Consider the following 25,755-nt stretch of genomic DNA (forward strand, 5'->3'; position numbering starts at 1 on the left):
TTCATAGTTTATTTTAAATGAACACTGAAGTACTGAAAATCTGGAAGCATGCTGACAAAATAATTCATGCTTTAACTGAAATGCTGAACAAAATGCTGAACTGAAAAACTTACAGACCGAAGACGTGGCTTCGTGAGCTTCTCGCGGTCAGTAGTAGTGAAACCCTATACAGAACCACCGCTCTGGTACCAATTGCAAAAGGCCCTAGAACTTCTTGCTTGAAAATTTGCGGAAAATTAAAAATTTTCTTTTTAAAAGAACTTAAGTGGCCTCATTCATAAAATCACTGGTGAAACAAGTTTAATATTTCAAAATATTGCAGCGGAAGAAAATAAAGTTTGCCAAAAATCACAATTTAAAAAAATATCCAACGACTGATAAAATGTTTGCGGAATAAAATAACAACTGCTGCTCTGAGGTCCTCGGGTGCCACTACTGCCGACCCAAGCTGGCTCACTGGTCCCCGCCCTCGGCCCTGGCCTCATCAGTACCTACAACAATCAAGTCTAGTGAGCCTAAAGACTCAGCATGCATATATCGCAGGTAACGAGTAAAAATCTGAATTAAAATATGCATGAGTTAACATATCATGTCCTGAGGCATGCTGAAAATAATCTGAACTGAGCAATTATAATACGTGTATAACTGAACTGATAATCACAGAAAAAGAATGTTTGCTCCTTGGAGCCTGTACTGAAATAACTGATAAAATTTTCTGTTGAGATTATGTTTTACGCCTGTGGCCACTGCACTAAGCTGAACTGATCGGTAACTGGCTACCGGGGAGTCTGAAACTGAACTGAGCTGGCCGGTCACTGGCGACCGGGTGGTACCAAACTGAACTGAGCGGTCACTGGCGACCGTATAATACTCCCACATAGTGAATGAACCACAAGCCATATCGCATAAATCTCAAAAATAATCATTTTCTATTTAATGCACGTAAAATAATTAACTGGCATAATGAAAATTTCCCGTAATTTTATCAACTGGATTGGATTGGATCGTCCCCAGGCTCGCTGCAACTTAACTGTGCCATGAAAAACATGCAAATGCTAAAACTTGACCAACTATGCAATTTACGTTCAAAAGATGCGACTATGACGCCTAATGACTTCGCATTTAATCATGACCCCGAGCCAACCTGAACCGACCCTGAACCGACGTATAGTCATGATTAAAATACGCTGAAAAATCATAAAATAATGTTCCTAAAATGATAGGGTCGAAATCTAGGTGGAATGGAGGCCAAAACACGAAACGCTCTTTCGAGAGTCAATTTGGCACATCGCACCGTAAATTCTCGTATGACCTCAAAAATGGTCCAAATGACAAACGGTCAAAAACATGACCTTCCTAACTCAATGAGGCACTGTCCAGTCCAAGGCCATGGGCTAAAAGCCAACCAAGAACTCGAACGAGCCACCGAACCGACACAGCAACTTGCTGTAATATTCCAGCAATTGTACAATCGTGTAACTTGTGTTGTTTTCGAGACTACCGGCCATTGGGGCGTGAACCACCGACCAGAGACTCTTACCAACATCCCAAGGAGTGATTTGAACCATGGCTAAGGGCCCTAGGCCAGCCAAAATCCGCGTCACACCATAACTTAACCGAAACTCCAACCGAGAACCAACGTGCATGCGTGTGTAGTGTTTTGCTTAGATCGATGTCTTGCGTCGTTCCAGTGGCCATTTGATTGACCATGGCACGATCTAGACATATAGGGGCATGGTATGAACCGTGGCTATGGGCCATAGGCCAACCAAGATCCATACCAAGCAACCAAAAACCGAAACCATATGCTGAACCAATGAAGAAGCCGAATGGGGAAAGGGGCTATTCTTGTTGATTTGATTAAAACTGATGCACCATGGATCAAGCCACCAAAAGGGCGACTTAGTCACCTCTTAGAAATGCTAGGAGAGTGATCTAACCATAGCTAAGAGCCCTTAGGGCAGCCAAGATCAAATCAAACCCTCATGACAGGAAACTGAAATTTTCGAACACCATTTTCTGCACCTATGGGGCTTGCTGTCATTTCGGTTTTTCCAGCAAGCATGGGACTGAAATAAACGTTCTAACATGGCCCTAACATGTCCTAGTACATGTCCATATGCAGCCTTGAGCCCCTGGAACGATCCATCCCTGAAATCGAAACAAAACATACCAATCGTGAAGCATGGAAGTCGGTAAAAAAATCTGTGCAGAATTTTCGTTTCTTGTCTACTGAAAATTTTGGTTTTTGAAATGATAAATCTTGATCATGTACTTAAAAATAAATGATAATATGACTTGATTGAGGTTTTGAAAGAATCTAGACATGCCTGGTCTCGTTTCGAAAGAAAACGAACGAAACGACGACGACGCGGCACGGAGGAGATGGAGCGCTTCTTTCTTTTCCTCTTCTACTCGATTTTTCTCCCTTCGCTTAGCTATGAGTCCCACGGTTTTCCTCTCTCAAAAACACTCTGAATTTCGTGACTAAGGGAGGGGATATGATGGTTAGGGGAGTGAGGGAGATGGGTGCAAAATATAGGGAAAGAATCAAGACCAAGTCTCCATTTTTTTGAATTTTGAATTATGGTTTGATATCAAATGAGTTGGTGGATGCTTCTAGGAGGTAGTGGCCGATTTCCTCCCTTGATATCTAGACTAGGATGTGCCCATTAATTAATTAAATTGTGCTCCCAAAAATCCTAGAATTATCCTACTAATTACATGCAAAGAATTGGTCAAAGTTGATGAGTTGGAAATGTGTGGTCTAGGCAAGGGGTGGCCGAAACATGCATGATAAATGGTAGGGGGAAATTGATTATCTAGTAATTTAATAACCCTTAAAAGCCTTACTAATCTTTTAATTAATTTAGTGAGCTAACCCCTTAATTAAGTAACTTAAATGAGCTCATTTCTTAATCACCTCAAATAATTAAATTAAATCCTCAAACCTCCTTTTCTAACTTAAATGAACTTAATTGCTAGCTAAATTAACTTCTGGAAATATTTTCTGGATCTTAAATTCTATCTCAAAACTCCAACTCCGGTCCGGCCTCACTGAAATAACTGAAATGCTAAAAATCAAACTACTGAACTGAAATAATAAAATAATTAACTTCAAAGAAATGCATTTAAAATAATCATGCAATGAAGTCAATTAAATTTAAAAAATCTAGAATTATGCATGGCTTATACGTAAACTGATTTACGGGTTCTACATAAAGAGCTCCAACTTGAAGAAATATAATGCCTTAAGATAGCTATACATAAGAATGAGGTAGAGTTTGAATCTAAGGTATCATTGGAAGATGTCAAGAAAAGGATCAAAGAAAATTACAATGAAGATCCCTTGGTATGGTGAGATAAAAATCAACTTAAAGCTTTCCTTAAAATTAAGGAAGGCAAGGAGTATGAATTTGTCCGGTAAAAGCCTATCCCAATGAATATAATTGATCAAAGGAATATGCATATTATAATCAAGGAACATTTGGACCTTGGTTTGATAAAGGTAGGAATTTCACCATACAGCAGCCCAGGATTCCTGGTAAAAAATCATGGTGAAATAAAAGGAACAAACCCAGATTTTTTATTAATTATCAAGAAATTAATAAGATTCTGTAGTTTGATGGGTATTTTATACCTAGCAGAGAACATTTAATCAATTGCATATGCAACGCAAAGATATTCCTTAAATTCGATTGTAAGTCTGGGTTATACCAGATTCGGATGCTGGAAGAGAGGAAGAAATTCACATCTTTCTCTACACCACAAGGACACTATATTTGGGAAGTATTACCAATGGGATTGGCTAATTCACCCTAGATATTTCAATGGAAAATGAATAATTTATTTAAAGATTATTTTAAGTTTATATTTGTCTATATTGACGATGTGTTAATTGCATCTAGAAATATGGAGGATCGTATAAAACATTTAGAAATTTTCTCTGATGTTTGCAAAAAAGGACTTGTTCTATCAGAAAAGAAAGCAGTCATTACCATAAGAAAGATCGAATTTCTAGGAATAGAAATTGATGAGTCTGGAATAATTTTGCAGGAACATATAGTAGGAAAGGTGCAAAATTTTCCAAACGAACTAAAAGAAAAGAAACAACTTCAAAGTTTTCTAGGAATTGTTAATTTTGCTGGGATGTTCATTAAGAACCTAGCAAAACACAGAAAAGTGTTCAGTCCATTACTGAAAAATATGCGAAATTTATATGGACAAAAGAACACACACATGGACTTAGTCAACTAAAGGAGATTTGTAAAAATCTTCCAAAAATGGCTATTCCTCAAGATGAAGATGAGATGGTATTATATACGGATGCCAGTGATCATTGGTGAGCGGGAGTTTTAACCAAGCTCACGCCAGAAGGAGAACAGCCATGCCGATATTGCAGTGGACTATTCTCAGATGCAGAAGCCATAAGATGACATATCAACGAAAAGGAATTCTATGCAGTAAAAAGGGCTTTTGAAAAATGATCATTATTTTTACTCGCAAAGAAATTCACTTTAAAAGTTGATAATACAAAGGTGAAAGATTTTTTAAGGAATAGAATTGAATCTAAACCTGAGAAAGCCAGATTATTATGATGGCAAGCACTATGTCAGAATTATATTTTTGATATTGTGATAATTAAATCTAATGAAATTATTCTTGAAGATTTTTTACAAGAGATGGACAGCGGTGATATCGATGCCATCATCAAGATGCAGAGGCATTTGAGAGAACATCTTGAAATGCTTCAAAACGAGTTTAACAAGCTGGTCTTAAACGCAGAAGTTCCGGGAAGACTACAACAAGCTTATAAGAGAATTGTCTCTGATCGAATCACATGATGTTTACATGCTTATACTGAGTTATGGTCTGTAATGTAAAGGCCTATCCTCCAAGGCATTGAGAAGCCATTGGTTTCCTAAATGGAGAGTTTTCGAGTACATGACTCTATACCTGGAGCAGGGGATTCAAATATCCCTAGTACAAGTGTTAAGTCTGGATCATCTACAATTTCTCCATTATAGGTGTACCAAAAAAATTGGGAGAAATTGAAAACCAGAGTATGCATTAACCCAGCTACTATCAGGGTTGATGTTGCAGTAAAATATCCTAGGGTATGGATGAAACCAAATTCATATACAAAGGAGGTTAAAGCTTGGTATGAATTTGGGGCTCTTGCCTCAGTTTATACCACATCACCAAGCTTCCCAGATATTTCAGGTCTACCAAAATGGATCCAGGAAGCTGTTCATGAAACTTGGGCAAATAACGATTATTTTTTCAGAGAAGATATTCTGGAGCTATACTTTTTCAGTACAACACCAGAACCAGCAGGAAAAGGCTCTCACAAAGCTTTCATTTTATCAAGTTAAGGAGGCCAGGTACAAATGTTCAAAAATTTATCAAAGATCCTCCGTCAGAGAAGAAACTCCCCTTGTTGCTTCAATTACTAAGACGATATTTCTACCAGAAGAGCATGAGGTTTATGGGGTCTGTCTTACTGAGATGGACAATGTCAAGTTTCCGTTCAAATTTTATCATAATTCGGTAAACAGATAATTCCTGTTAAATACTATGACAGGAAAAATCACAAGTTTTGCAGAAGATCTATTCGAAAAGAAAATAAATCTTCTGTGGAATAGCAAGCTTCCGGGAAGTAAAGAAACTCGTCGGAAATTCTTTAACATGGCACATGTGGGAAGATGGTCAGAGAATATCTGCCCAGAGTGCCCAAATCAAAAGGAACCAGAATTTGGCAAGGGTTTCAGACTCCGGTCAGATAGAAAGCATCAGGCAGAAACAAGTGGTGAATGACCACAACCACGTTCTCCACGGGGACACTAAAAGTTTAAGATTCCTCGACAAAAATAAGTGGACATGTGAACCTAATCACTTTTCCTTGGGGATAACAAAAGCAAAAAATTCCCTGACAAAAGATAGTGGGCATGTGACTCACCCCACTAAATGACCAAGGAAAATTGGACCCAATTACAACTATAAATAGAGTAAATGGAAACCAATAAAAATACCCAAGAACAAAGTCGAAATCTAAAGAAAAATTTATTATACATATTTAGAGGTTTCTAAAAAACGAATCAAGAGAATAAGAAAGCAGCTAGAAAATACTAAAGATTTCTACAAACTGTTAAAAGAAGATGAAGCGAGATCTCAGCTGATATAATACAGACGCATATCCACTGGTTATGCCAGGAGATAAAATCAAAAGAACAGGCCATTGCTAGATTAATGATCTAGAAATGGAGAAATCAAGAAAAGGTGGATGGTCCATTCAACCACCCAACCCACTCAAGAGATAATGCCAAACACAGCTGAATGGCAATAAAGAAAAGCTATGGCAAGAGTTGAAGTCCGTGAATCAAATCCGCAAAGGGCTTCTATAAATAAGAAGGTTGAAGGAAGATGAAGACATCACTCAACCTCTTCGTTTTTCTTCAAAAATAAGTTGTAAAATTTTCTCTTTCAAGTTTTTGTGTGCTGTAAGTTCAGCTACTATTAGTAGCTAAACAAGTTTCTCATCCTCTACAGGAGGTTACTATGTAATAATATTTTGTATGTTTGAATAAAAGAACCAAGACTTTTGCCCATCTCATGTATTAGTTTCAGATTGAACTATTTTACTATACACCCTGAGGTAGGAAACGAAACATGGTTGTGCTTAGTGCTGTTGAAGGAATCTGCGTCATGAACCATCTGTTGCGACTGCGTGGTTAGACTGTGAGGAGCAGTCTATAAAACCCGGTGGATATAACCCGACGGCATTCAGGTCAAAGAGGTAAATAGTTCAATTTATTATTCGGAAGCATGATGGGCCTTTTATAAAAAAAATCCATTATTTGAGAATGATATATATGCCGGAAACCTTGCGTAGCTGCATGTTTTGAGGCTATATGCTTTCAAAAACAGGCTCGATAGGTATAACAATGCCATGTACCGAAATAATAAGAATTAAGGATGTTTTTGAAAATTTTGGGAAAATGGGGAGTTGAAACAAAGATTTAGAGAGATAGAGAGTAAGAAGAAAGTTGAGTTTGGAAAAATGGTGTAATTTCAAATTTCCCATTTATATATATGTACAAATTTTTTTTTTCCCGCTTTGCAGTATATCGCACGAGTTTGCTAAATAGCATTATTTTACGGTTTTTGATAGAAAAAGGAAAAAGAATTCCAGATTGAGCGGCCGTTTTAAAATATAATAATACTTTTTAGCACTCAGAGGGGTATTATCGGCATATTATTATTTACGTTCTTGAGACCTTTCAGCAGGCCTATCCCTACGTATATATATTCGTACAAGATCGGACTTCGACGTTTGGAATTTGTGTCGAGGAAATACAAAACTGAAATCACTTCTCCCTTATTATTTTTTACGCTTTACTTGATTTGATTGGGACAATCGATTTCCGTGCAAGTTTTGCGTTTTCGTAATCAAGAGAAAAAATTGGGGATGCACCTGTTTTTCCTAGTTTATTTGGGGAGGTTTTTATTCTGATGATTGTGTCCTTGATGTTTAATATTATGTCTATTTGATTAATTTGGTTTGGAATATTGGCTCACTTTGTGGGTTTCAATGGCGAAGGACATGGATGCCGGTGAAGTTGTGGTGTCCTCTGTCCGGTCTGGGATGAAGAGGGAGTTTGCGATGATGATGAAGGCGCAGTCAGAGATGGGTGGGGAGCTTTCGGTGGCACGAAGGAGGGTGACGAGGTCCCAGAATACTGGTAGTTCTGGCAAAGATAATGTGGGGAGTTGTAAGAGAATGAAAAAGGAGGATGGTGAAAAATCGGGAAGGAAAGATATGGGGAAGGTGGATGATGAGGCAGAGAGTGGTTTGGTGGATGTACGGATTGATGTGGAAGGCGACTTGAGAAGTTTGGAGTCCGAGCTAGTTGGTGAATGGAGGAATGAGGGGTGTGATATGTTGCCTGATTCGAAGGAACGCAGTGTGCAACCTTTCTGCACCGAATCAGGAGCAGGACCTGTACTGAGTGGTGGTACTGGGACTTCGACCTCCCATCTATCGAAGTCGAAGAAGGTCCCGACGAAGCTGAGGGATCTTCTTGAAACCGGGTTGTTTGAGGGCCTGCCGGTTTGTTATATTCGTGGTTCGAAGGTAAATTATTTGGCAAACAGTTCCTGTTCGAGTTTTGTCACGTAATTGGGTATTCACTAATGCTTTTATTTAGGCACGGGAGCAGCCCGATTCTGTACTTCGAGGGTTTGTTAGGGGTACTGGAATACTGTGTTCTTGTGAAGAATGCAAGGGAGAAAAGGTAAGGGCTCTGAAGTCACAAGTTTTTAACTGATTTGACTAGTTATATTAGGCCAACTGTTGTGTATTGTTAATGTAGGTTGTGACTCCCAATCAATTTGAATTGCATGCCGGGAGTGGAAATAAACGTCCACCCGAGTATATCTATTTGGAGAATGGGAAGAATCTCCGGGATGTACTGAATGCATGCAAAGTTGAACATTCAGATTCGCTGGAAGTGGTGATCAGGAATTTCATTGGCCATGCAGATTTGAGACCGCCTGCTTCTTGTCTCAAATGCAAAGGTAATTCTCTATGATGACTTGGAAATTTCATGAATTGTGCGTGATTCATGGTTCAGTATATGACTAGGTCCTTTTTTTAATCATGATTTTAGGATTGATTCATGGTATCAGCGGCAAGAATTCAATGGTTCTTTGTGGTGCATGTGTTGGGCCGAAGGAATCTGATTCATGTCCTACACAGACGAGTGAGGCTATGTATAGGTAATGTTAGTTAGCTTAGAAGATTAATCAATGTTTTTGTGTTCCTGTGCTGTTTTTTCCTATGCATGCCAGCAATGCTCAAGCATTGCACGTCTTGTGCACGGTATGACGACGTTGCCTGGCCTGCAGAAATTTGGACCACAAACTTTACGTGACAGCCAATTGAATGTGCCACTTGAAATTATAAGCATAATATTTAAGACTACTGAGATTTATCATTATGTTTTGGGTAAAACCTTTTCACTTATCAAAAGTTGATATTTAATGGGGATGTTTACTGCATAGTTGATAAAATAGTTTGTGTAAATCTTTTGTCCATGTTCTACGGTCTTCCCCTTTTGGCTTGCAAAGAAATAGATACTGTAGTCTATTAGAGTTTCTTGGAATAGATTGAACCTTATAAGTGGAAAGCACATAGTTTAACATTTACTCAAGTTTCATTTATGATGCAAAAGTTTATTTATGTGATGAACTGTGTGTTAAAATACTAATACTTTGATATTTGCGGAAACATTTGAAATTTTCTTATTAAATAATTTTTTATAACCATAACCAATAAAATAAGAAAACGTTCACCACTTATACTAAAAATAAAGTTAACATTAAAACTCCATCATTTTAAATACCACAACCATAAAAATCCCAAGTTAAAACATCCACCATAATTTGAAAAATCCAACATAATGTGAAAAGTCTCAACTTACTAGTCACTAAAACCAATGCAATAAAGTCATAGTAAATAGTTTTAAAATGTGCATATTAAAATCCCGTAAACTACAAGGTCCTCGAGGTTGCACTGCCAGTAGTGTTCTAAATGGCGATCGAGGCGGCCGCCTAGGCACCGCCTAGGCGTAGGCGGCCCTCGACCGCTCCGCCTATGCGTGAGGCGGGTGTTTTAGGCGGCCCAAGCTATACGGCGTTGGGGAGGCGGGTCGAGACGGGTCGAGGCGGCGAGCAGACGGGCTAGGCGGGCGAGGCGGCAAGCAGGCGGACAATAAAGATTTTTAAGTTGTCAACAAGTTTAAAAACCTAGTCAACAATTTTAAAAACTTAGTCAAAAATTTTATAGTCAAAGTCAACTAATTTTAAATATCAAAACCCTAGCATACCTCACTTTTTTTATTTTATTTTTGGTTTTCACTCTCAACTCTCAAGTCTCAACCACCACACACAGTCTGCCGCCCGCTGCCCGCCGCCGCCTGCATTCAGAATATTTAGGTTCATAGTTATTTGGGGCGCAAGGCGCACTAAAGCGCTAGGGTGCGTTGGAGCCTGAGGCGCGAGGCGAAGCGCACGCTTTATCGAAGTAAAGCGCATTTGACACAAATTTTAAAATTCAACATATATAAAGTATTTTATACTATTTAAATTAAATACTTATTCACAAAAATAAAAAATAATATAAATAAAAATCAATTAACAGATAATGTAGCATGAATCATAACAAAAAACAAACTCCAATCATCTAAAATTCATTATTAAGTCGTAAGTGCATCATAGTATATTAAGGAAAAAACTTCAAAAATCTAAATCATCAAATCCATCTTCATCCTCCCCAACTGTATCATCATCATCATCTCCAGAAGCTGAAGCTCCAGATTTGTATCCTTCTGATTCCTCGTCGTTTTCTTCATCCTCTTCATTGTTATAATAACGATGGATAGCGGATCTTCTTTTATACGTATTTAATGTACTAGTACTAGCCGCTGTTTCTTTTGTAGAGGATGGACCTCGAGATCTAAAATTGTAGGCATCTTCATCAACCCCAGAAGCTCGTCCAACTTCACCCCAAGTCAAACTGTCATCAAACACGAGATCATTTTCGTCACCACTATTATAATGTAGTTCCCCCATCAACCATTCGTTACTATCATCTATATCGGCCAAAGAAATAGGATCAATCGTATCACGCATATCATATCGGCGCCTCAAAGCCCTATTATACTTGATATAAACCAAATCATTCAATTTTTTTTGCTCCAATCTGTTTCTTCTTTTGGAATGAAGCTGCACATATTTGATACAAATTAATTTTAGCTTTAAAATAATAAATTTATTTAATATTTCATTAAATACTAATACTTAGTACTCACATGTTCAAACACACTCCAATTTCGTTCACAAGCATATGAGCTACAAGTGAGGCTTAGAACTTTCACCGCGAACACTTGCAATTCGGGTGTCGAACACCCATAAGCCAACCACCATTCCGCTGGTTATTTTGAAACAAAATAAAAAATTGAACATTAAAACTACATATCAATTATCATATAATAAAAATAAAATATTGATTACCTGGTGATTTTTTGTTTCTTTGTGTGACTGCCATGGGCATCCCAAGAAGTCCTTCGGCCTTTTTGTACAATGGCAATTGGTCCATGATCTTATCCTGTAGCTCCTCGGTTTCACACATTCTAGCGATACATTTATACAAACCCATTACTACTTCATTATCATTTTCTATATTAGAATCCGAATAGAAGAACTCCGGGTTTAAGAAATGCCCAGCAGCATGTAAAGGTCGATGGAGTTGTATCGTCCACCTATGATCAATTATAGCAAAAATATCTTTATATTTATCCTCTTTGTGATCAAATGAGGCAGCAATAGCTTCTTTAGCTCGATCCATTGCCTCATAAATATAGCCCATTGGAGGTTTTTTTCCCCCATCAACCAATCGAAGAACTTTCACAACAGGACCACCCACTTTAACTGCATAAACGACCGCATTCCAAAATGAAGGCATTAGTATAACCTCTGTTGCCTGTTTACCCTGTGCCTCCTTTGCAAATCTACTAGTGGTCCATTTCTCAGATATAAACATTTTTCTCAAACTTGCCTTGTGATTTTGAAAACGCTTTAAAGTCAAAAAAGCAGTAGCAAAGCGAGTTTTTCCTGCTCTAGCCATATCTTTCTGTCTTGTGAATTCTCTCATCATGTTTAAAACTTGGGGCCTGTTATATATATATCCATTAACCATCATTGCCCTTTCATATACCTTCTTCATGTGAGGAAGCTTAACGAAATCTTCAAGCATCAAATCTAAACAGTGAGCAGCGCATGGAGACCAATATAAATGAGGATATTGTGCTTCCAAATGACGTCCTGTTCATTAAAATTTAAATACAATATACAAATTACACATTAGAATTTAGAACTTTAATCTAAATAGTATAATAATTTTATATAAAGTGATATAACTAATATGAAAATTCAAAAGTTAAAACCATACCAGCTAAAACATTTGCGCTTGCACTATCAGTAACAATTTGAACCACATTCTTTGCCCCAATTTGTTGCACATATTTGTCGAACAAATCAAATAATTTCGCTCCCGTGTGAGAATAGCTCGACCCATCCACTGATTCTATAAACACAGTCCCTCTAGGACCATTTACCAAAAAATTAATCAATGTCCAATTTTTTCTATCAGTCCACCCATCTGCCATCAAAGTGCATCCATATTTAACATGGTCATCCGTGTATTCTTTCAATATCAATTTTGTATGTTCCAACTCCTTTTTTAAGCATGTAACTCTAACTTCATAATAAGTAGGGGGCTTCATTCCACAACCAAATTGTCCAACAGCTTCAATAAATGGTTTAAAACTATCAAAATTCACGGCGTTAAAAGGAATACCTGCATCATACATCCATCTAGCGAACTTTTGCACTGCATTCTCCCTCAGTTTTTTCTTATTTTCATCATAAAACTTTGCTGTTTTTGCATCTTTTTTCTTTCCTTGAGATACAGTCTCATCAACATCTTGTCGGAAGTATAAATCTATTGGACCAGCTTGTTTTAGTTTCTTCCCAGGAAAATCAGGTGCAAGATTAGAACGCTGACCAAATGAAACTGATTTAGGTCGTTTCCCTTTTGCCGGTACATCTTCTTCAACTTCCAAATCCAAATATTCTTCTTGTTCTGCAACTTCATCAAAGTGACGGATCGCATCAATTGATTTTCAGTTTTTTTTTCGACATATAAGAACTAATTTCTTCTTTCACGTGCTCTGGACATTTTGAGCAAGTTTTCGTATTCCTATTGCCTCCGACAAGATGTTGTTTATGTCAATAAATCCCACCATTAGTTGTTTTCCCACAAAAATTGCACTTCACTTTATTGGTATTTTTTGGGTCTTCTAGTGTTCATGCTGGATCTTTTCGAAGGGCTTGTGATTCAGAATTTGACATTTTTATCTGTAAAAAAGAGGTTTCATTCAAGAATTTTGCAGTAAGTTGTTGAGCTTGAAATACAAAATTAAATATATAAATACTAAGTATAAAATATAAAGACAAGAATTCTTTTCCTAATCACAGCAATAGTAAGACATCAAGCAACTCACAAGTCACAGGAATTACATGAGTGGTTTTATTTTTCTAATCACATCAACAGCAAAGACAATAATTCTTTTTCACAATTTTCTTTTCCACAATTTTCAGCAATTGCAGCGAACATTTCTGTTCCACAATTTTCAGCGGACATTTCTTTGTTAAGATGGCATCACATGAGTGGTGTTATTTTTGCAATCAGGAAAGATTGCGTTTTGCCAGTTGGACAAATTCTTTAAAGTTTATAATGATCAACCATTTTATTCATAATCATAGATTCATAATAGCGTAAAATAGCCCAAGTTTTAACAAAAGTAATGGAGATAATATGTGATGCACGTTTTTGAAGGTTTGGTGCATAACATGAATACATGATTAGTGATTACCACTGTTTAATCAGAAACCTTCCAATACTAAAAGATAGGGGAATATGAAAATTAAACAGGGGTGATGTGATTGATTAGAAACGATTTATCAAATAATAATAATAGTTCAAAACTCAAACAAGTCATCTACTTGAAGCAAAAAATATTGAGAATCTGAGATGGAAGCGGAATCAAGAACAACTAATAACGAGCAAGAGATAGGGGGAAAGGAAGAGAGAGAGCATACCTGAAGTAGCAAACTAGCACAGATAGATGAAGCACACTAGAACAGAGTGTGACGAAGTGACGAACAGAAACAGAGTTTGAGAGTGAGACGTAGAGAGGCCGCAGCGCATACACAGAAAAACTTTCACAAACCGGAACATGCAGATTGTAGGGCTTTATAAAATATTATACAGGGCTTTTGTTAATTTTATTGGGCTTGAGTTATAATGTTATATATATTGAATCTAATCATATTATACAAAAGCGCACAAGCGCCCTGAGCCGAGGCGCGCTCAGGCGCGCGCTTGTTTAATGTCCAGCGCCTGGGTAATAGCCCAGGCGCAACAGGTGCGCCTGGCTGTGCCTAGGCGTTGCCCAGGCGTTGCCCAGGCGCAACAGGTGCGCGACAGGCGCAGCCAGGCGCTCGCCTTTCATAACTATGTTTAGGTTAGCATTGCATATTTATTATTTATCATACTTTTTTTATAATATTTCAGATTTTGTGATTTCAAAAATTTTTTCCTATTATTAATTTATTATTGATTTATTGTTGAAGATTAATGGTGGAAAAAGATAAACAACTGGAGTTGGAACTTAAGCTAAAGTCTAATGATATTGTTTGGGAATATAGGGTGTTGTATAATAATGAGAAAAGGGATTGGATCACATGCAAGTTGTGTAAGAGGCTTATTAAAAGAGAAGTTTATAGGATGAATCATCATATTGCGGGTATTGTATGACAAGTTGAAGCATGTCCTAAAGCATCATATGAGGACAAAAAAAGATTGAGAGACTACTTGTTCTAATGATGGATAATTGATTGAAACTTCGAAATTTAAACTTAGTTTTTTGGTAAAATAATTATCCTTTGTTAGTATAATAGCATTAATATGATGATGAATCTTTATTAATTGCACATTATCTAGATGATATTCTATTGTATGAAGTTTCTTTGTGCTTAAACATTATTTAATTGCATATTTTACATAAAAAATGATGACTATTTGTGATTATATTGCATGATTATATATGATTATCTATAAAAAAATTACTTAAAAAAATTCAACCTCCTAGGCACCGCCTGGGTGGTCGAGGCGGTAGCCCAGGCGGTAGGCGGTCATTGACCCCCCCGCCACCGCCTCCCGCCATTTACAACCTTGACTGCCACTGGCCCGAGCTTGCTCACAGGTCACCACCTCCGGCCTCCTCATCTATATCGTCTGCATTGATCAAGTCTAGTGAGTCTATTGACTCAGCATGCATAAACCGTAAATAAAAAATAATACATAATAAAAATCCATGCAATTTAAACATAGCTCGTACATATCATAATATAAGCATAAATATATATCACTCGACTTTCCTGCATAAACATTTTCATAAAAATCATATTTTCGTGCTCGTCATAGTAATTGTAATCGTAAATCATTTTGCGTAGAGTTCTGTTCAATGTAAGTGGCCTATAACACAAATCTTTTGATCAAACTAACCACAATACTGGGCCGGTAGGTATCACCACAGCCTTTGGACTGGATGTCGACTCCCTAACATTACATTATTCCTCCGAAGAGGTTGGAGAGGTCCCCGGACACGTTCTCCGGATTCCAAACCCGTAACATAATTTGGTCACAAGATAAATTGCATACCTTAAAAATGATTATTTTGCACGTCATACATACTTATGAACATCGTGAACTTCGTTGGATCGTCCCCAGACCTGCTGCAATCACAACTTAAATTAATAACCCAAAACAGCCCCAGAAAGTGCATTCAGACGCATACAACTCCCGAATTAAATAAAACCATTTATGACGTATCAATCGACTCGGGACTCGACTCACATGTAAAATAAATCCTCATCTACTGCCCAAGGCCCTAAACCAGCCATGGACCATGCCCGAACCCTGAACCATGCACAACGAACCATAAAGACACAAGCTGCCCCAAAGAGCGACGCTATGACACCTATGCGTTCCGTACGACTTCCTATCGATTCTAACTTGAACCAGGCCCTAGACTCGACCCTTAGACATAACTAAAGACTCTGGTCTAGCCCGTTCCAGCCCATACACACGCACAACCCCTTAAACCACCCCAACCTCCCTAAGTCGCGCACCACCTTCATGCGTGCATGGTGCGATTCCAACTCCAGCAGCTATTCTATCCAACCAGATCCTAACCAACCCATACCAGGCTACCCCGGGACCCTAAGATCCCGCCTAGACCCTAGCCACGAGCCCTGGTCCAGTCTACACTGAACCCGACCCCTTCCACATCCGCGACCACCCTTATGCACGCGTGTAGCTTCCTTCGACTCCTACTGCATCAGCGGCCTATCGGCACATCCCGGACCATCTAATGACACCTAAACACATCCCATAACGTGACCATATGTAGCAGCAAGCCATAGGATCAGTCCAACGAAGATGGCGATTAAAAACTCGAGAAAACGAAGGAGTTCATGCATATTATATCGAGACGATTTTAATAACGTTCTAGCATGCATATAATCAAACCCATGTGTTTTTATACATAGTTTGTATCAAAATACAATATATAACATGATCGATGCATATAAGAAAAGTTTAGACGTGCCTTTGCTTCAAAAAAGCACGAAATATCGATAACGAACGCGAGGAAGAACGGAGACCGTTTGCTGCGATTTAGGGCTTAAAAAATGGTTAAATTATTCAGGTAACATAGTGTGATGATCGCCCAAGGTTGCTGCTAGTAGGAAACCGAAAAAAATCCAAGCCCTAGCCTTGAAGAATTTCGGCCAAGTGTGTGTTTTGGTGTGTGTTAGTGTGAGTTTGTGTGTGTTCTATGTGAGGGGCGTGAGATGTGTTATATTCTAGGGTTAGGACTCTTTTATATATTGCTTAGAATGTTTATTAGGTGTTTAAGTTACTTAATCAGGTTTTTAATTAATAATTAAGCCCTCCAACTTTCTACCATTTGTATATTTAAGAATCCTAAAAATCCTAAATTCTACCCATAATTAAATACTAGCTAATTTAATTAATTAAATCATAAAAATAAATTTTAAAATATTGTATTTCGAGTGGAAGTATTTAAATTCCTTATTTTTCGAAATTTGCTAGTTTAATGCTTAGCATGCTTCTATTTCATTCAATAAATTAATTTAGCCCTAAAATGCTAAAATTCGTAATTCAATTAAAATACCAAATTCTCGGCTTAAAATAAAAATATAACTTTAAATTTTACACCTCAAACGTCTCCGGTCTCCTTTCCCAGTCCGACATCGAACATTCGTCTGAAAGCTAAAACTTGAGATATGCACTGGGTTTACGTGTACTGGTTTTTGGGCACTACAATTTCTATCAGTTTACCTTATTGCATCTAGTTTTCTTTGTTTCTTAATAAACATTATGGTTTGTATTTATTGACGGTGTTAACTTGTTGAGACATTTCAGGGATCCATTATCTGGTGTTTCATCTCCAGTGGCCTCATGTAGTCAGCTTGAAGTTTCCAGAAGTACTCACATGCCTTCTAGAAGTCAGTCACGATCAAAAACTCAGAAGTTGACACGGAAGTAAGTACTTATCTGTTGTACTTGAGATACATAATATAGTTAGAGTCTCTGCTAAATGTGTTCTTTTCCATAAAATTTTGTGTCGTAGCCCTGATTTTTTTTTGTTCCAATTTGCAGAGATTTGGGAATGCATAAGGTGGTATTCGCGGATAATGTGCTTGAGGATGGCACAAATTTGTCATATATTGTTCAAGGAGAGGTAAATGCGATAAAAAAAACTTTATTCACATCACTCCTGCTTAAAATAAATTCTTAAAATTGCTTATAGATGCATTCAGAATATTTTTGGCGATGATGGTAAAGGTTTCTTCACAAAAAAGAATTTCACCTTTATTTAGTTATTTTTATTGAGCAGAAAAGGCTGGAGGGCTATAAAGTAAAAGGCGGTATTTTCTGCTTCTGCTGCAAAAAAATGGTAATGTCATACCATAATCTTTATGTATTATCTATGATTATGTGTTCAATAGTGCCCTTACATTGTATATAATGTACGCCAGTATTGCATAATCATTGCACACCTGCATATTATTATGATAGTTGCTTCTTATATTATTTACTCTGACATTCCTGTAAAATACTCGTCTTTGATGACATCCATTTTTTATTCATAGGTGAGCCCTTCACAGTTTGAGGCTCATGCTGGTTTTGCTTCCCGCCGAAAGCCGTGAGTGTTTTTTGGGTCCCTTCTTTTCATGATTTGCTTTCAAATTTCATCGTCTTTTATTAAACATATGCTCATTAATCACATTATTTTTATATTGGTTCGAGATGTTTGCCGGATTCTGTTCTTATTTTAGCAAGTATAATTTTGCCATATAAACATGGTAGAATCTATATGACCACATCGGAGCATTTTTATTTAAGCTTTCTGAATGTATTTATAATTCTTTTTTTTTAACCAATTTTTTTTTGCTTGCCAGTTATGATAACATATTCACGTCTGATGGTGTGTCACTGCACGAGATATCCCTTGGACTGTCTACCCTCCGTAAATCATCTTCCAAGGGAAATGATGATCTGTGCTCTATATGTAAGGAGGGGGGCAAGCTGTTGTGCTGTGACAACTGCCCACGAGCTTTCCACCCTGGTTAGTGCACTTTCTTTTTTGCTCTATCATGGTTGTGCTATTTGCAAACTTTAATGATGGATTTTATGTATTTAATTTATTATTCAAACATGCTGTGATTCGAAAGATTCATGCCATGCAACATATTATTATTGTTGCATAAGAAAGACTGCAAAACTCAATTTAGACCCTTGCGTCTCTTTTTCCGGTTTAAGCTGGATATCAGCATGTGTATGGACAGTCTTTCTCATCATTTCTGCACCTATACGTACCTCACATAACTCACTGGTTTTACTGCAGAATGTGTTCCACTTTCAAGTATTCCACAAGGAAAATGGTATTGCAAATACTGCGAGAACATGTTCCAAAAGGCAAAGGTCGCTAAGCTCAATGCAAACGCAATTGCAGCTGGAAGAGTGGCTGGTGTTGATCCTTTGGAAGAAATAAAACAGCGCTGCATTCGAATTGTTGGAATACTTGAAGCTGATGTTGGTGGATGTGCACTTTGCAGGTTGTGTTCCGGTTCTTCCTTGTATGTTATAAATTATTACTACATGATATTGGAGCTGTTCAGCTCTACTTTACTCTTTTTCCCCATTTTATGCAAGCAAACGAATTGTGCAAGTGGTGTGCAGAATCATTTTTAGGGTGAAATCAGTACACTTCTGATAAATTCTTGATATAAGAATTGGCATCTCCTTTACTGTAAATTTCCTTGGATTATTCTATCACTGATTTGAGTTTCAATTCTTGCAGGGATCATGATTTTAGTGCAGTGGAATTTAATGACTCCACGGTGATTATTTGTGATCAGGTTATAGGCTCTTCTTATAAACCGAAGCAGATTTCTAAATTAAAGGAAAATACTACTGGTTTCTAATTTGACAAACATTCTGATCGTTATTTTTTAGTGTGAAAAAGAATATCACGTGGGTTGTCTGAGGGAGAACAAGATTGCTGACTTGAAGGTTAGTTGATACTGTAACAATGCTTATCATTCCTCACTTTTCAGATACAATAAATCCACTTATTGCATTCCTTTGAGAATAATCTCGACCATCAGGAATTGCCGGAGAATGAATGGTTTTGCTGCAATGAATGCCTAACCACAAAAGCCACTCTCCAGAAGTTGATTTCAGATGGAGAGCAGATGCTTCCACAACCTGTCCTTGACATTGTGAAGAAGAAATATGAGGAAAAAGGTTTGGGAAATTCCTCCAATCTCGACATAAAATGGAGACTTCTGAGTGGGAAAACAGCATCCGAACACACCAGGGCATGGCTTTCGGGTGCAGTCAATATTTTTCACGTTAGTACCTGCCAGATACCACTTTCACCTCAAGAGACGAATAATTTATGATTATTCGATTATATGCGAAAAATACATTTTAAAATTTAATTTATAAAAATTATTGCAGGACCGATTCGATCCTATCGCTGATTCTAGCACTGGTCCTCGTGATCTTATTCCTGACTTGGTTTATGGGTAAACTAGTATACAATATATTTGCATATGTGCCTTGTTTTGTTATTTTAGCTAATGAAAATAATTGCTGACGATTGTGACAGGAGGCAGTTCAAAGACCAGGATCTTGGTGGCGTGTATTGTGCCATATTGATTGTCAAGTAAGGATTATTCTGATATTTTTAGCATATGAATGATTCTTTCGATTTACTCTCTATTCTGATTCTGTTTCTATAGCTCGGAGGTGGTTTCTGCCGCGACTTTTCGGGTTTTTGGGCAAGAAGTTGCGGAGCTTCCCCTAGTTGCTACACACAGTGACTCGCAAGGGAAGGTAAGTTTACTCGGTATTGAAGTTACGTCAAGGTTTCCCAGAAGTCGAATCCAAAGCTAAATATTTCGTGATTTGCTTCTTTTACAGGGATATTTTCCGTCACTCTTCTTTTGTATTGAAACAACGCTCAAATCTCTCAACGTGAAAAACTTGGTGCTACCAGCTGCTGATGAAGCTGAATCACTATGGAAAGAGAGATTTGGGTTCAAAAAACTTGGTGAAGAACAGGTACTTTTATGCCCTTGTCTCGTATATTAATCTCAAGGATCAAATTTTCTTTAATGCGCATATTGAATTTATTTTTTCGCCTTTGCAGCTAGATCAATACACAAAGAACTACCAACTGTTGATATTTCAAGGGACATCTGTTTTACATAAATCTCTCTCTCAGCCATCTTAGTGTTGGCGTATCAACCTTTTTTGTTCCATTTTTTCCTTCCCAAACCCAGCTTTTGTTTGGTTGGCATGCAAATTTTGTGCAAGAAAAGGGCATATTCAATTGTACATGCTTCAGCAAAATTTTGTGAATTGTTGTATTATATGTTAATATGTTTTTCCTTTTTCAAATATGTTTTTGTGCATTTTTGGCTTCAGAGTTACAGATTGAAGGAAAAAAATTTAAGAATATTATATATCAATGTAAAATATACACATTGATTGTAACGACCATGAGCTATCTCGATCTTGGACTCCTACGGAAGCCTTGTCCCATCTTGGGTTCCCACTGGGACATTTTCCCTCACAGGCTTTCCCATGCGTCATTACTAATAGAATTTCTCCAGCCCAAGCACCGGAGCTTTTACTTTCCCAGGATTCGAAGTCCAGGAGGTCTTAGGTTCGAATCCTGGGAAGGTAAAAGCTCCCGTGCCTGGGCTGGAGAAGTGCTATGAGTAATGATGCGTGAGAAAGCCCGTGAGGAAAAAGGCCCCAGTGGGAACCCAAGATGGGACAAGGCCTCCGAGAGAGCCCAAGATCGAGATAGTTCATCGTCGTTACAAAAAAATACTCCTTTTTTTTTGTAACGATCATAGGCCATTAGGCTGAATCAACATGGGCCTCGGCCCATATCCACACACCACTACTGGTCATGGGTCGTTAGGATGGTCCAACATGGGCGCACCGTCACTCATAGAATATCACACCCCTGGAAAGTGGTTTCTTTCGCCTCTCCCAACACTTGAACCCAGGACCTTCAGACTTAAATACCTAGATTCTTAATGCGTTGGTACCAGTTAGGCTAGTTTGAAAGGTATAGCCGATACTATCACCTCTCAAAAATCACTCATAAACATAAATAAAAGTCATAAAATATCTTTAACATAACTTAAAATCATAAATCATAATTAGTGCGGAAAACTAGCGTCGGTCCTCGGGTTATGTACATCTTCAGTCTAGCAAAGTCAACCATCAAGACCTCCATCAAACTCATCTGCATCAATCACACCTAGTGAGTCTAAAGACTCAACACATCATAATTTTTTATAACAAGTAATACATATACAGCTCACAAGCAACAGTGTAAATACTTTTACGTAAAATAATATTTTTTGAACATTCATAACTTTAACATCAACTTTTTTCTTTTTTATCATTTCATATCATATATCCTTTCATCATGAGCATATACATTTTTCCTTTTTACCGATTCGGATCGTTAATCATGACTTTCTTTTCCTCATAAGGTCGATGGATCGACTACATGTAACCACAGTACTCGGTGGCGGGGACATCAGCAACACTCTCACCCGCCAACTGAGCCTTGGCCTATCCTCATCATATGGAAATACGATCGTCGGGCTTCCTCTGGGGCCTTCTCCCATAGACGGGTTTCTCTGGGGCCTTCTTCCATAAATGGGCTCTCTTTGGGCTCTTCCCGTAAATGGGCTCTCTCTGGGGCCTTTTTCCCTACGACATCCCCATTCATATCATCATAATAGTCACAATTGCTTCACATCCTCCAATGTTTCACATTTTCATCATTTTATAAAAATCATGCATTTAATATCATTTTTCTTTTAAAAACATGCCAGCAACATTTCTTTTAACTTTATCGTTTTCACATAAATTCCATAAATAATCATAAAATTCCATAAACATTTAAAATAAACCTTTCAGCATATAAAACAGTATTCAGAGCACTGCCATGACGTTTACGAATTTTCGGGTGTAAAATTACCATTTTGCCCTTAGACGTAAAATTTCACGTTTTTGACTTTTTTCTTAATTTCATTGACTCTAACATGTCCCAAATAATTATTTAAGTTTAAATTAATTTTCTCAAATTTTACTTAGCTTAAATAGTAGATTTTTTAATTAATCTTTAATTATTCGTATTTAAGGCGTTTTAATCCCGAATAATTTCAAACTCATTATTTTGATCCCAAATTTTAAATATAATATTTTTATTATTTATTCTACCATTGGGAGCCGTGAACCACACCCGTGGACCCATGGTTCCAATTTTATTCTTATTATTTTCGTTTTTGACACATATACGAATACAACGAGCCATCTCCCAAAATACTCGAGCCACGTCCAAGCTACCTTGAGCCAAGCCTGAGCCAACCCATCTAGGGACCCTACTGACCAAGCCCAGCCCAAAGATCCAGCCACTAAGGCGCTCAAACCATCCTAGAGCCGAGCTACAGAATTTGCATGTGTGTGTGAGAGACTCCTTTGAGCATTAGGACTCCTAACTCAACTAGGACAATTCCATCCGAGCCACCACCGAGCCCACCTGACCCTAACCATCCCTGGACCACGCCTAGACCCAGCCCAGACCAACCCAGCCATTAGAACCCAAGCAGCGAACACTGAACAAAGTGACAATAGCCTTCGCGTGTTTGTGGTGTTCCCTCGCTTCTCACGTTTCCTCTCGAGCCAGCAGCCACCCAAGCCGCACCAGCCCCTGCCTAGACCCTTGTAGGAACCCTCCTAGACCCTTAGAACTTAAGGACTCGACCCCAGCCCCTAAAACCGAAGCCACACATAAGCTGCAGAAACACAGCCGAGAAGACCCACTTGACAATGACTCATGTTTTCTAGCTTAGCCACCTACCCAACGAGCCAGCCCTTGAACCAGCCCCTCAGGCACCCTCTTAGGACCCTAATCACTTGACCTAGCCCAGCCAAAGCCCTCTGGCCGAGCCCCTAAACCATCTGCACGAGCTTGCTCTCGGGCTCCCCAGCCTCGGCTTGCTCTCGGGCTCCCCAGCCTCTTGTCTCGAGTCCTAGCGTGGCTAGGACTCTTCCCTTGACCCCTCACGGACCCTAGCCAAGCCCTGGTCCCAGCCAAAGCCAAGAGATGCATCATACCCTTGAACCCGATCACCCTTGGACACAATAATCATGTTTCGGTTCCAACTTCGGTTCTTGTGCGTGTGCTGCATATTGTGCATGTTTCTAGGCCCTTAAACTTGAGTAAAACAATCCCATATTACTTCCTAATCATGGCAGCCCCTTAGGTACATGTAAATCATGATTTTTGGATCAAAACACATGCTTTAAAAATCACCTATGATGCATCTACGAAAATATTGCTAGGTGCAACTTGTTTTCATGCAATTTCCTACATAAATACATAATATGGTGTGATGAATGAGTAAAAAGAAGAATATGACATAATATGGTGTGATGATGAGTAAAAGAAGAATATGACATGCCTTTGCTTATTTTATGCACAAATTAACGTTGACGATTGAAGAACGATGGCACCAAGACGATGACTTGATTTTCCCTTGGAAACCTTCGAAACTTTGATGCTTTCCCCCTCTTGCTATTCACGTGTGTGCGTGTGTTTTTGTTGGAGAGAGTTTCGAAAGTGTAGGGGAAGGGGGCCGTGATTTTATGAGAGTGGGGAAGGGTTTTTTTTTTGTATATTATATATTTTAATTAAAACACTAATAAAGCCTTGGCCCATTAAGAAAGTTAATTAGGTTCATTAGTGCTCCGATAAAATTTACGTCCCGACGTATAAAATCACCTCAAAACTCTTTATTTTCAAAAATAAGAAAAATCATCAACCATATTTTAAATAATTAAAAACAATTATTTAATAAAAACATTTTCCAATTTTCAGCTCTCGGTCTCCGTTCCAAGATCGCAACTTGAATAACCCTTAAAAATACATTTTAATGCAACCATGTAGAAAAGTATATTTTAAACATGTCAATGTGTAAAACATAATTAATTTATGCAATTAAAATAATTAATTGAAATACACAAGGAATTTAACATCTTGCATACACGTGGTATACGTGGACCTTCAAATTTTCGGGACGTTACATTAGTTATATGCTATACCCGAAAACATTTGATATCATTGGATTCATTTGTATTTTTATGAAGATTCACTCCATCAATAATCTTATTTGATGGAGTTAATAATCAAATTGAATTAATTTATTTTCAGTTTTTGGAGACTCACATACAAAGCTTTTAGTCATAATTTTCTGAATTGGAGATCAAACTCTTTTTGGAAATGTCGAATTATTGTTCTAAATCAAGACCTTAACTTGAATTCCTTGGTGAACAATAACACTGGTGAGTAAAATACATATTTTGTGAATCCATATTAGTGAAATTGTTGTAAGATATATAAAAGTTATTTTCAATAATATGATATATATATAAAAGTTATTGCTTAATAATTTATTTAATTTAAGAGCGAATTTCTCATATATCCCCAAACCAGGCTATTTTCATTTCTCAGTCTCTCTCTCACCCAACTGAACGAGTTTACCCATTTGCCTTCCAAGATGTGTGTGAGAATATAAACAACAAAATTATCGAAAATAGAAGCCATTGGAAGCTTTTTCTGTGAGAATCGAAACCCTCTTTGAAGCTAAATTATCGATAATCGAATCCCTTGGAAGCTTTGTGTTGGAGTATATATATGTTTTCCGATCTCCCTCTGTATTCTCTTGTATAATCAAAGAACGGAAGAAGTTTAAACAAGAACAATGAATAATTGACTCTAAGAGATTTACGTGGTTCAGCTATAACCAGCCTATGTCCACGGGAGAACAGCCATTCTTATTGATAAAGCACCACTCATGTTCTGTTTACAGCATACAAGAACTTTATATATATACCAGTACAAAAGAAAACCACAATCAAGCTTCTATATCCTTGATCTCTCTCTCGATGCTTTCTTCCTTTTTAGTTGGTTATCCATTGTAGCTTTTCCAGTGTTGAGTTATGACGTGTTTTTGTTATCTCTCTTTCTTCCTTCCAAGGACCACTGCATGATATATATATATATATATATATATATATATATATAACCTTGTTAGTTAACCTGTTGCAACTGCCACTTTCTTCATGAACTGACTTGATGCTATATCCAGGAGCCTTGCTTTTGGAAGACACACGTTCAACAATCTCCACCTTGACTTCCAAAGATAGGCTGTCCTCCAGTACCCATTTAGCTAGTTTGACTCCACCACATTAATTAGGTCTAAGCAATGCTTAAACTTAGTTTGTGGTAATGCTTTTGTCAACATATCAGCAGGGTTCTCACGTGTTGAGATATTCTCAATCCTAACTTGGCCCTTTGTTGTAATGTCTCTTACAAAGTGTAATTTTATATCGATGTGTTTGCATCTTTCATGAAAAACTTGATGCTTTGTAAGATGTAT

The 25,755-nt window shown here is 37.7% G+C and overlaps 2 protein-coding genes across 3 annotated transcripts; one reads left to right on the top strand and one right to left on the bottom strand.

The window, feature by feature from the left end:
* The first annotated feature begins 7,262 nt into the window (after positions 1-7,262).
* Positions 7,263-20,757, top strand: LOC142530967 (uncharacterized). Of its 2 annotated transcripts, none has more exons than XM_075636919.1 (18): positions 7,263-8,134; positions 8,208-8,294; positions 8,373-8,577; positions 8,670-8,778; positions 17,126-17,254; positions 17,372-17,453; positions 17,610-17,669; positions 17,866-17,918; positions 18,175-18,341; positions 18,621-18,831; positions 19,077-19,134; positions 19,232-19,288; positions 19,384-19,629; positions 19,739-19,806; positions 19,890-19,946; positions 20,023-20,116; positions 20,204-20,344; positions 20,433-20,757. In XM_075636919.1, the coding sequence occupies exons 1-18, from the start codon at positions 7,592-7,594 to the stop codon at positions 20,514-20,516; spliced, it is 2,451 nt and encodes an 816-aa protein (XP_075493034.1). In that variant the 5' UTR covers positions 7,263-7,591; the 3' UTR covers positions 20,517-20,757. The 2 variants fall into 2 exon arrangements, with proteins under 2 accessions (XP_075493034.1, XP_075493035.1); XM_075636920.1 differs by having other exon boundaries at positions 7,264-8,134; positions 17,135-17,254; positions 20,433-20,756.
* LOC142531691 (uncharacterized) lies at positions 10,458-12,737 on the bottom strand (the record flags this gene model as incomplete). Its single annotated transcript, XM_075637920.1, has 2 exons — positions 10,458-11,883; positions 12,011-12,737. Coding segments are annotated over 2 exons (1,566 nt in total), but the record flags the coding sequence as incomplete, so codon positions are not given.
* Positions 20,758-25,755: the final 4,998 nt, after the last annotated feature.

The sequence above is a fragment of the Primulina tabacum genome, chromosome 17 (assembly GCF_025594145.1).
Source record: "Primulina tabacum isolate GXHZ01 chromosome 17, ASM2559414v2, whole genome shotgun sequence".
Lineage (NCBI taxonomy): Eukaryota > Viridiplantae > Streptophyta > Magnoliopsida > Lamiales > Gesneriaceae > Primulina > Primulina tabacum.